General features: G+C 46.1%; 1 protein-coding gene across 2 annotated transcripts in view; it reads left to right on the forward strand.

Annotated features, from left to right (window-relative positions):
- Positions 1-12,829, forward strand: part of TRIM67 (tripartite motif containing 67) — a 59,458-nt gene that overhangs the window by 27,016 nt on the left and 19,613 nt on the right. The window contains exons 4-6 of one of the 2 annotated variants that reach the window (XM_008268263.4): positions 9,101-9,223; positions 10,126-10,236; positions 11,259-11,418. In XM_008268263.4, the coding sequence (XP_008266485.1) occupies positions 9,101-9,223; positions 10,126-10,236; positions 11,259-11,418 (394 nt within the window). The remainder of the gene's footprint in view (positions 1-9,100; positions 9,224-10,125; positions 10,237-11,258; positions 11,419-12,829) is intronic. The other variant, XM_002717376.5, reaches the window with a different exon arrangement.

The raw sequence follows: 12,829 nt of genomic DNA on the forward strand, positions 1-12,829 counted from the left end.
AGGCACATCCAGTGTAGACAGTTTGTGAAATATTTCAAGTAGCAAAAAGAAAGGAAACATCATGTGGCAAGCATTTTACAGTGATGAACATTAGAAGGCTAATGTGTCCTACTGTACGACCTTGGATACTGAAATTTCACATTCAAACACGTGTCTAACATATGTGACATCTGATATGGAAAAAGAGCCTTACCCAAAGACAATTGGAGAGAATCATACAATGGAGACGTAGAAATATGGGATCTACCACTCTACATGACTACTTGGCCATATGGTCCCATGTAGTGTCTGTGTATGGTGCCTTTGTATCTAAATATGCCCATGTATCCAAGGCATCAAAATATAAATGTGTTGTTCACTAAGTAATGTATTGACTAAGCACCTGTGAACCCAACACAGGATCAATGAGGCACAGTCTCTGGCATCAGGGAGCCCTGTCCATAGCAGGGGGAGAGCGCGCATGTGTGCTGCTGTGTGAATGTGCACATGGAGAGGAACTATTTCTGCAGACAAGGGACGCATCCATAAAGTACCGGATGGATAAAAGGAATTGAGGACCTTTAAATTCTTTTTTTTTAAGATTTAAATCTTGGGCCAGCGCCGCAGCTCACTAGGAGAATCCTACGCCTTGCGGCGCCGGCACACCGGGTTCTAGTCCCGGTCGGGGCGCCGGATTCTGTCCCGGTTGCCCCTCTTCCAGGCCAGCTCTCTGCTGTGGCCCAGGAGGGCAGTGGAGGATGACCCAAGTGCTTGGGCCCTGCACTCCATGGGAGACCAGGATAAGTACCTGGCTCCTGTCATCGGATCAGTGCGGTGCGCCAGCCGCAGTATGCTGGCCGCGGCGGCCATTGGAGGGTGAACCAACGGCAAAGGAAGACCTTTCTCTCTGTCTCTCTCTATCTCACTGTCCACTCTGCCTGTCAAAAAAAATTAAAAAAAAAAAAGATTTAAATCTTATGAAAGGCAGAGTTACAGAGGGATATATAGAGGGATATAGAGAGAGAGTTCTTCCACTGGTTCAATCCCCAAATGGCTACATTGGCCAGGGCTGGGCCAGGCCAAAGCTAGGAGCCAGGAGCTTCATCCAGGTCACTTATGTGAGTGCAGGAGCCCAAGTACTTGGCCATCTTCTGCTGCTTTCCCAGGAACATCATCAGGGAGCTGGATTGGAAGTGGAACAGCTGGGACATGAACCGATACCTATATGGGATACCAGCACTACAAGCAGCTGCTTAACCTGCTGTGCTATAGCACTGACCCTCTTGAATTCTTAATCAGCCTATAAAAACCATCTTTCCAAACAAGTTAAAAGTGCAGTCATCAGCCGTGGAGCATTAAAATTTTTTCTTTTTTGTTTTATTTGAGAGTCAGAGAGAGACTGACAGAGAAAGAGCCATCCAATGTTTCATTCCCCAAATGCCCTCAACAGCTATACCTGGGCCAGGCCAAAATCAGGAGCTGGGAATTCAATCCAGGTCTCTCACAAGGGTGGCCGGGACTGAAGTATTTGAGCTCTCACGTGCTGCCTCCCAGGGTGCACATTAGCAGGAAACTGGAATCAGGATTCACATGCAGGCACCCCAAACAGTGGCTTAGGTGCTGTCCCAAACACCCACTCATAGGGCATTTAAATCATGATATTTTCAATGTTTCACAGATATGAGAAGCATTAGTCTACCAGGGCTATCACAATAAAATACCAGGAACTGGTGACTTGAGCAATAAAAAGTTATTGTCGGATGGTTCTGGATTTTTTTTTTTTTTTTTTTTTTTTTGATAGGCAGAGTGGACAGAGAGAGAGAAGAGAGAAAGGTCTTCTTTTGCCATTGGTTCACCCTCCAATCAGCACCGTGCTGATCTGATGGCAGGAGCCAGGTGCTTCTCCTGGTCTCCCATGGGGTGCAGGGCCCAAGCACTCCGGCCATCCTCCACTGCACTCCCTGGCCACAGCAGAGAGCTGGCCTGGAAGGGGGGCAACCGGGACAGAACCTGGCGCCCTGACCGGGACTAGAACCCGGTGTGCTGGCGTCGCAAGCGGAGGATTAGCCTAGTGAGCCGTGGCGCCGGCCTCTGGTTTCTAGAAGTCCAGGATCAAGGTGTCAGCGCGGCTCCTGTGAGGCCTCTCGTGTTGACTCACAGAGGCCACCCCTCTCTGTGTCTTTACAAGGTTTTTTCTCTCTCTGTGTGTGTCCTGATTTCCTCTTCCTTTGAGGGTACCTGTCATACTAGATTAGGGTCCACCCAAATTACCTCATTTAACTTAAGGCCCTGTCTCCGGCAGGGTGTTCTGTCTGGTGGCCGTGGCCATGTCCCACTTAACTCTAGTGACTCTTAACACTAAAGCAGTTCAGGAGAAAGCAACAAGTTTCCTCTACAAAAGGATTTTTCAAGGGGCTTGGCAGGTTCCAAATGATTCTGATCACAAATACCTGAAGGACTGGGCAAGGGAAGAATTCAAAAGAAACAAAAGTGCCACCAAAGAGGATACAGTCTGGATGATGATCACTCAAGGAAATGGGTAGCTCGAGGAATTAGAAAAAACAGGTGCTTTAGCAAAATCTTAACTGTAGCATCGTTCTGAAGGATTTTCAAAGTCTCCATGTGTTTTGTTGAGTTGAGGCTTAACAATGGGCAGCTCAAAGCCAAGTTGAACCATTTGTATGTACAATACTTGAGTAAACTATCAGAAAATGAGCCTGGTGTATTGCAAAGTGCAACAACAACAACAACAACAAAAAAACAATAAAGCTTATCAAAACAATTGCCTTAGCACTGAAAAACATACCCTTTCAGGATAGCAGTTTTGGATGTATCAACAGTTTTTTGTTTTGTTTTTAAATAAAAAACTGCAACAAATGGGCAGCTAGCACATGAAAAGATTCTCAAGTCAGTTAATCACCAAGGAAATACAAATCAAAACCACAATGGTATTGTACATCACTTCCACTACCATGGTTATAATTAGGGAAATATTAAACGTTGGGGAAGATGTGGAGAAATGGAAACCCCGTTACTGATGAGAATGTAAAATGTACGCGAAACAGACTGCCAGTGCCTCAAGAGTTAAACATGGAGTTACTGTATGGGTTAGCAATTCTATTCTTAGACCTATAACCAAGAGAACTGAAAACATGTCTAGGGGCGGCATTATAGTATAGTGGGTAAAGTCGTCGCCTGCGATGCCTTCATCTCATATGGGAGTTGGTTCGACTCCCAGCTGCTCCACTTTTGACCCAGCTCCCTTTTCCCAGACTGGGAAAAGCAGTGGAAGATGGACCAGGTATTTGCGTCCCCACCACCCACATGGGAGGCCTGGATGAAACTTCTGGCTGCTCGCTTCAGCCTAGCCCAGCACTGGCTGTTGCAGCCATCTGGGAAGTGAACTAGCAGATGAAAGATCTCTCTCTCTCTGACTTTCAAAATAAATACATAAATCTTTAAAAAAGAAACATGACTATAAAAAAACTTGTACATGAATATTCATAGCACTATTCATAATGTAGAAATAATCAAAAGATTCATCAACCGATATGTGGACAAATCATGGCATATTAATACAATAAGATTTTATTTGGCAATAAAAAGGGATGCAAACTGATGGATATAGATGAACCTTGATAACATTGTTAAGTCAAAGAAACCAGTCACAAAAGATCTCTTATTAAGTAATTCCATTCATATGAAATATACAGAATGGGTAGAAAGATTAAAGGTTGTCCATGGTTGTGGATGGAATGGAGAGTAACTGCTAATAGATATGGGGTTTCCTTTCAGGGTCATGAAAATATGCTAATTAGATTATGGTGTTGCACAACTCCATGAGTATATTCAAATATGTTGAATTACATTTAAATGAATGGGATATGGATTATATATCAGTAAACCTGGTTTTCTAAAGCATGATTAGATGTAAGCCTGGACATATTCTGACCTCAGGAGATACTCTGGAACTTTCTTGAACAACCCTTCCGCGTTACTCTCATGGTTACTAAGGGATGTCCCTCAGACGTGGCATGGCTTGATCTCCAAAAAGATCCCTGGGAATGTAGATGTAGCTCTTTGTCAGGTAAGAGGGAGAAACTTCATGAACAGACTGAAGCACTTACCAAAAAGAAGAGGGAAGTCTTTAGGCAACTTCTGGATAAAGCTTCGGTGATTACCTTAACATCTACATGGAAAGAAGTAAAAAACAAATGGTTAAGGAAGCTCTTCCATCCATTAGATTCTCTTCCAATGACAGGGTGAAAAAGGAGAGAATTTGAAGACTATATCAGAGACAAATATATCACAACCCAAGCTGACTTCTGAACACTTTTGTAAAATGAAAACTTATAAAGTACAATTAACTTAGTTTTCCCTTGGAGAAGATGCTGGAATTGGCAGTCCTACAAACTGAAGTCCTCTGTTCATCAACAGAAGAGAGCTAAGATGCTAACCCATGAATATGTCCAGCCCCTAAAAGATGACAGAATTTGGCAGAATGAATTCAGTATCTGTGCCAGACTGTGTGTCAGAGAGGTAGATAAGCTGATGACTAGAGTTGGTTCTCATTGCCTCAGAGCCCACAGGACAAAGTAATTCTGAATGCTCTCCCATGGGAATAAGCCACTTAAGCCACTAATATACAGTGCTTGCTTGAACCTATTTTCTGTTTTACATTTCTGCATTAGTCAACCTATTACAGCAATGATCTGACAATCAGTAGAAATATTTATGAGCAGTTCCTGAACAAAGGCTACTTGGGAAACATTTATTTTCTGTGTGTAGCATGATCCACATGTATACTCAAATATAGGCTGTCTAGTAAATCTAAAATCTTAAGAATAAAAAATAACCTTTTATGAGTTGTAGAAGATGGTGGTTTGATATTCTTAGCAGTGATGTACAGAGAAGTCTTAAGCAACATTGTGGTTTGAATCCCCAAGATGCAAATATTAGTCTGCAAGAAAACCTAAGCTGGGGGACAGTGCTCTGGCATAGCAGGTAAAACCACTGCCTGCAGTGCCGGCATCCCATATGGGTGCTGGTTTGAGTTCTGGTTGCTCCTCTTCCAGTCCAGCTCTCTGCTGTGGCCCAGGAAAGCAGTGGAGGATGGCCCAAGTGCTTGGGCCCCTGCACCTGCATGGGAGACCTGGAGGAAGCTCCTGGCTCCTGGCTTTGGACTAGTTCAGCTCTGGCCATTGTGGCCTTTTGGGGAGTGAACCAATGGATGGAAGACCTCTCTCTCTGCCTCTGCCTCTCTGTGATTCTGCCTTTCAAAGAAATAAATCTTAAAAAAAAAATAACCTAAGCTGGAATTTGTTCTGTTTTGAGTTTTAAAATAAATAAAACATTAAAAAATGAATTCTTATTTGCTAGAGGCCAAGATTAATGTAATGTGCTTCATTTTCATGCTCTGATTATTCCCTCTGAACCATAGGCCAGCTTGTTGTTTAGCCAAAGAGAAGATTTTTTTTTAGCAATTTCTTTTCGGGCATGCAACCGAAGTCATTAAGAGCAGCTGAGGCAAGCATTTGGCACAGCACTTGATGCTTGGGTTGCCCACATCCCATATTGGAGCCCCTGGGTTCAAGTCCTGGCTCTGCTTCCAATCCAGCATTCCTGCAGTGCACTCCCTGGAAGGTAGCAGGTAATGGCTCAAGTGCCTGGGCCCCTGCCACCCTCATGGGAGGCCCAGATTGAGTTCTGGGCTCCTGTCTTTGGCCTGGGCCAGCTGTGACTGTTGCGGGCATTTGGGAGTAAACCAGCAGATAAAAGATATCTCTCTCTCTCCCCCTTTCTCTCTCTTTCTCTGCCTTTCAAGTAAATTTTAAAAATCTAACAAGGAAAATAGAACTGATTATGAAACACCTTTTCTTCCTCATGAAGTGGTCTCGATCAGTGTTCTAGTTTAGACAACAGATCACTTTTACAGGTATTTCCTGCAAGCTATACTCCAGTTGGAATGTTAAATTTTTGCTGTTAATTTTAAGATATTTAATGTTTAGGTATTTGAGCTACAATAAGCCCATCACTTAATATTGAAAAGATTTTTTAAGTGTAAAAATTTTGTAGCATAAGTGGCTAAGGCTATTTATTATATAACAATTTTATTGCCCTGTATCATTCTCCCCTTTTTAAAACTGGCCATCATGTTAGAAGTTTTAGACCGTCCTACAGGCATTGCTGTGGGTATGCCTGCAGAGACTGGTGACTTGCTAGAAATCAAGGAAAGCAGGACATAGTCCTTGCTATTTGTATATTTCAATCACTGCAGCAGACACTGTTATGAGAGGCAGAGACTCATGCATGTATGGAATAAGTGAGAAAGATGATGGTAAAAACAAATGGATTCAGGGGCTGGCGTTATGGAGCAATGGTTTAAGCCGCTGCCTGTGACACTGGCATCCCATATGAATCTGGGCTGCTCTACTTTCGATCCCGCTCCCCACCACTACACCTGGAAGAGGAGTAGAGGATGAGTCAAGTACTAGGACCCCTGCCACCCATGTAGGAGTCCTGGATGAAGTTCCAGACTTCTGGATTTGGCCCAACACATCCCCAGCTGTTGTGGCCATTTTGGGGAGTGAACAAACAGATGGAAGATCCCTGCTCCTCCAGCTCCTTGTAACTCTGCCTTTCAGATGAAAATCTTTTTAAAAAATAAACAAAGGGAATCATTCCAAATCTACCTGAAAACAATTGGATTATATAAAATAAGATCTAAAGAGGATTAAAAACATATTCTCACTCTGCCAAACTAGAAATTATCATAGGCCGTTTGCTTGCTTAAGTCAGGCATTTGCATTTGAGATATTATGTCATAATTAAATTAAATTTATTATTTTTGTTTACTGAAAACATTAAAGCACTTTAGCCACTCTTAATTGTATTTTTAGAAAGTGTTATACTGTGTCTTATGGCTTTAAATTAATATATTCATATTAATCCGAGTTAATATTAAAGGAAAGAGTATTGCCCCTTAATACAATTACCAGTAAAAAATCAGGGAGGGGCAGGCATTTGGCACTGCAGTTAGCTTGCTACTTGGGATGCTTGCACCCCGTATCAGAATACCTAGTGAGAGTCCCGGCTCCTCCGCTTCTGATCCAGCTTCCTGCTAATGTGCACTCTGGGGGAAAGCAGAAGATAACTCAAGTACTTGGGTTTCTGCCACCCAACTGGAAGATGTGGGTTGAGTTCCAGCCTCCTCACTTCTTTCTGGCACAGCCCTGGCTGTTGTGGGCATTTGGGGAGTTAGCGAGTCAGTCAGTGGTTAGAAGCCCTCTCTCTGTTTACATGTCTCTCTCTTACTGCCTTTCCAAAACTTAAAAAAAAAAAAAAAAAAAAAAAAAAAAAAAAAAAAAAAAAACAGGAAATAAGTTTTTAAACATGTTTTAAGGCTCTGTCTCCAAATATAATCACATTCTAAGATACTGGAGGTGGGCCGGCGCCGCGGCTCACTAGGCTAATCCTCCGCCTAGCGGCGCCGGCACTCCGGGTTCTAGTCCCGGTCGGGGTGCCGCATTCTGTCCCGGTTGCTCCTCTTCCAGGCCAGCTCTCTGCTGTGGCCAGGGAGTGCAGTGGAGGATGGCCCAGGTGCTTGGGCCCTGCACCCCATGGGAGACCAGGAAAAGCACCTGGCTCCTGGCTCCTGCCATCGGATCAGCGCGGTGCGCCGGCCGCAGCGCGCTGGCCGCGGTGGCCATTGGAGGGTGAACCAACAAAAGGAAAAAAAAAAATTCTTCTGGATCTCTAAGGACAATGTGCATTCAGACCTCACGTTACGGGCTGGAGATTACGTCCCTTGAAATTGCTATGTTGAAGTGTTCACCTCCAGTATCTTTTTTTTTTTTTTTTTTTTTTTTTTTTTGATAGGCAGAGTGGACAGTGAGAGAGAGAGACAGAGAGAAAGGTCTTCCTTTTGCCATTGGTTCACCCTCCAATGGCCGCCACGGCCGGCGCGCTGCGGCCGGTGCACCGCGCTGATCCGATGGCAGGAGCCAGGTGCTTCTCCTGGTCTCCCATGGGGTGCAGGGCCCAAGCACCTGGGCCATCCTCCACTGCACTCCCTGGCCACAGCAGAGGGCTGGCCTGGAAGAGGGGCAACCGGGACAGAATCCAGCGCCCCGACCGGGACTAGAACCCGGTGTGCTGGCGCCGCTAGGCGGAGGATTAGCCTAGTGAGCCGCGGCGCGGGCCAGAAGAATTATTTTTCTAAAACTCAAACAGACCCTACAGCCTGAGCACTTTTCCATTTCTTTTCTTTTCTTTTTTTTTTTTTTCCTGGTCATAAAAAGCAAACGTAACAGTTACAGGAATTTTGTAAAGTAACGAAAAATAGAACGAAGAAAAGGCCCACCGATATCCCACTACCTGAAGTGAACCCTTCCACCATTTTGACATGTGTTGTTCCATTACGTTAGTCACACACACATACACACACACACACTATGTATGGGATTATACTGTGCACATCTTGCTCCCTGCCTGTTTTCCTCCCTAGTGGTCTTTCCTGAGCACTTCCTATGGCATTAGAAGTGCTCAGGTTTGAATGACTACAGGCAGCTCCATGATACAGACACGCTGAAATTCACAGTGCACTCCTCCAATTCACATTTATTTTTATTGCTTTTAAATATTTATTTATTTATTTGAAAGACAGTTACAGAGAGAGGGAGAGACAGACAGACAGACAGGTCTTCTATCCACTGGTTCACTCCCCAAATGACTGCAATGGCCAGAGCTGAGCTGATCCAAAGCCAGGAGCCAGGAGCTTCTTCCAAGTCTCCTATGCGGATGCAGGGGCCCAAGCACTCGTGCCATCTTCTACTGCTTTCCCAGGCCATAGCAGAGAGCTGGATGGGAAGTGGAGCAGCCGGGACTCAAACCAGCACCCATATGGGATGCCAGCGCTGCGGGCTAGGGACTTTAACCTGCTGCACCACAGCCCCAACCCCCAAATCACATTTATATTGCTTCCAACTTAACAACCTTATAGGCAATCCTGGGATGAAATTCTTCATTCTCTGAAATACTTAAAAAATTGTGGGTAGCACTCACCGAATTCTGTCGTCTTCTCCCTAAAGCTCTCTGCTTCTCCCCACCCCTCTACCCCCAGGAAAATGGCCTGGACTATGAAGCCTGCTTGGTGGCTCAGTGCGACGCTCTGGTTGATGCTTTGACCCGGCAGAAAGCCAAGCTTCTCACCAAGGTGACTAAAGAGAGAGAGCACAAAATGAAGGTAGGCACCTGAGTGAGCGGCACAGCTAACCCCTGGTACATCCTCCACATCCAGCGAGGGGTCCACCATGCAACAGGCACTGGGTGAATCCTTATTGAGTGAATCAGTGACTGAGGCAAGGAAGGCTAACCCAGCTGGTTCAGTAACACTCTCGTGACTTGACCGAAGCCAGCCCACAACCTGTACCCTACTGCTTGCAAGTTAGAAGCCCACCTTCTCTAAGCTCTTCTTTCTTTCTAAGGGACTCCTCGTTTTAATATTGTAGGACAGAAGTAATCAATCATATTGAAAAGGCCTGGCTCTGCTCAGGTCTTCTGTTCTTCAGGTTCTCTCTGATGTCTCATGTGTATAATCATATGCACACACACACACACACACACACACCCCATGCACACTGAGAACCTTTCTCGGGCAGAGGCCTATGAACACTATGAAATGATTAAGAACTGTTATTGTCTGAAGAGCTCCATCTATACTAGAGACTTTCCCAACTGCATTAGAAAATATTACTTTGAAAGAAAGAAGAAATGAGAATTGGAGAGGACTCATGGTTTATAAAGGAAGTGGCTAAGGCCATTGAGTTACCATGACCACCAGTTGGTCCAAAGTGACCTGTTGAACTCTCCTCTAGAGAGAAGTTCAGATTTTGTCCTTTCTCTGCATTACTGCTCAAAGGTTAGAAAGTGGACAGTGTTGGGTGTTGTGGCCTTGCATGCCGGGGAGCGTCGTCATTTATTCCCCAGTAAAAAGGACACACGGGGCTTAGGAAGGAGTGGGTGCAAGTTGGTCCAGGTAGCACCATCTCTTCAGCGCTGCCTACACAGTGGATCTGTGACTCTCAGTGCAGCCTGGCTGCTCCTCCTCCGATGGGATGGTTGCTTAGAGGAAACTTTCCATTGCAGATGGTTTGGGACCAGATCAATCACTGCACATTGAAGCTGCGCCAGTCCACAGGGCTGATGGAGTACTGCCTGGAGGTGATCAAGGAGAATGATGCCTCTGGGTTCCTACAGGTGAGCCAGCCCCACCAAGGACACAGGGCTTCCTCCAACTCCACCACCACTCCCTAAGCTAGCTCAAGTCTTAGGAAAGAGTCTTCCTTGCCTTGGAGTTGAGTAGATTCACCTTTGCTCAGTGATTTCAGAAGACCTGGATTTTCACCCTGGCTCTGATTCACTAGCTGTGACCCCAATTTCACATCAACCCTTTAAACATCTTCCCCACAAACAGAAAAGGACAATCTTTGCCAAACAAGCTGGATAGAAGTGAATGGCAGATCCTTCATGGCCCCTTCCCTCACTGGGCAGAATTCTGCAGAGTTGGTCAGTGACCAGTCATCCACAGAGACAGCTTAGCCTTCTGGGAGTCATCTCGCCAGCATTCAGGCTGACTCGGGGTCATGAGTAACTCTCAGAACATGGCAACGATTCAGCTATGTCTATGGGGGAAATGAGAAATCCTCTTGATTATTCCCTAAGCGGGGAGCATGGGATCTGGGCTCTGCAGGGACAAACGCAAGTGTCTGATAAGCAGGACTTTCCAGCAAGAATGTCGTGTAGTCAGAGTTTGGAACGGAAGCTACAGAACAACTTGGAGGACACACACCAGTGGGGAACAGAGTTCCAAACTCTGTAGATGTGATATTACCTTTCTTCAGGCCCTGGGACAAACTCCTAGTACATTTCACTTTGCAAAATACTAGATCTAACAAAAGAGATATAATGAAAGGTACTTCTGTATATTTTAGAAAAGCATCATTTACGTTGGGTTTGGCCCAACGTCTTTAAATAGAAAATGCTGCTTTATATTTAACATGATTGTACATTTCAAATATGATGGAAACAATGAAATGCATTTTTGTACCATCAGTGTTGCAAGGGCGGGGGCCATGTACTCTCTGCCATGACTTGAGAGCACACACAGTGCAGCCCATCCAGGCTCTGAGCCTGGACAAAGCTCCCACCCCTCCCTCACCACTGGCTGCAGAGTTTTCCCTTTGTAGATTGAAACTTTGAACTCTGTGCTTCCCTTTAAGATCTCAGATGCTCTGATCAAGCGTGTGCAGGTGTCTCAGGAACAGTGGGTCAAAGGAGCCCTGGAGCCCAAAGTGTCTGCAGAGTTCGACCTGACCTTGGACAGTGAGCCGCTGCTGCAGGCCATCCACCAGCTGGACTTCATTCAGATGAAATGTAGGGGTGAGCCGTGGTTGGCCCCAGTTCAGTCAGTGCTTCTTTCCAAAGAGGCATCCAGTCTGAGGGGGCAGCTTGGTGCCATTGGAGGCCTGTGACACACGGAGTGTGGCAGAGTGGGAGGGGAGGGATGCTGGAGTTACAGGTCTAGGTTCAAGAGCTGGCTCAGCCATCTCTGACTGTGTGAGCTGGAGTAGAAACACCCCATCTGAGCTTTCTCGTTTGCAAAGCAAGGATCATTTGCTCATTTAGAGACACTTTGAGAGTGTCCACCATGCACCTGGTGCTCTGGAGGCAGCAGGAAACAAGTCTACAAACTCCCACCTGAAAGTAAGCTTCTATCCTAGAAAAGGAAATAATATGCAGACAAATCTATGATATAATATCTGGCAGTGGCAGGTGTTATGAAGAAAAAGAAGAAGTGGGCACCAGCGGATATTGGAGGGTGCATTATAAAGTAGGGTAGAAAAGGAAAAAAGGAGGAAGAGTAGGAGGGATGGGGGAGAAGGAGACATAATCTAGGGGAACAACATTGCAGGCAGCAGAGGGATGGCAAATGGCAAAAGCCCTAAGACAGGAATAAGTTTTCTGCGTTCCAAGAAGAGCCAGGTCATAGGTAAGAGCAGAATGAGGCCGGCGCCATGGCTCAATAGGCTAATCCTCCGCCTGTGGCGCCGGCACCCCGGGTTCTAGTCCCAGTCAGGGCACCAGATTCTGTCCCGGTTGCCCCTCTTCCAGTCCAGCTCTCTGCTGTGGCCTGGGAAGGCAGTGGAGGATGGCCCAAGTGCTTGGGCCCTGCACCCGCATGGGAGACCAGGAGGAAGCACCTGGCTCCTGGCTTTGGATCAGCATGGTGCGCCGGCCGCAACAGCCATTGGGGGGTGAACCAACAGAAAGGGAAGACCTTTCTCTCTGTCTCTCTCACTGTCCACTCTGCCTGTCAAAAAAAAAAAAAGGGGGGGGGGCAGAATGAATGAGATGAGGATAGCAAGAGGTGGCTTCTGGGAGCCAAAGGGGCGCACAGCAAAGGATTATATCAAGTTTGTACAACTTGCCTTGGTTATAACATTTGCAAGTGATGGCCAGAGCAGAGTGCTGTTCTATGTGCTGCCTCTCCAGCGATGCCCAGGAACATTCCAGAGGGGGAATAAAGCTGCTTGGCTTTTTGTGGACTGAGGGCTACACCTGCAGAATCTGTGAATTCAGGAAGTCCTCACCTGCAGAATAGGTGGCCATTTTTAAACAAAAGGAAAAACTAGCCTCTTGCACATCCTCCTGCTTACTCCCATACAGTTTGCACCTTGGGTGAGGTTTGGAAACACCACCTGCCCGGGGCGTGAATGAGACGCAGTCCTGCAGTGTGGTGCCAGTGCCCCGGGCAGAGGGAGCCTGGACTGGTGGGGGAGCTGCAACAGAG

This window comes from Oryctolagus cuniculus, chromosome 13 (genome assembly GCF_964237555.1).
Source record: "Oryctolagus cuniculus chromosome 13, mOryCun1.1, whole genome shotgun sequence".
Lineage (NCBI taxonomy): Eukaryota > Metazoa > Chordata > Mammalia > Lagomorpha > Leporidae > Oryctolagus > Oryctolagus cuniculus.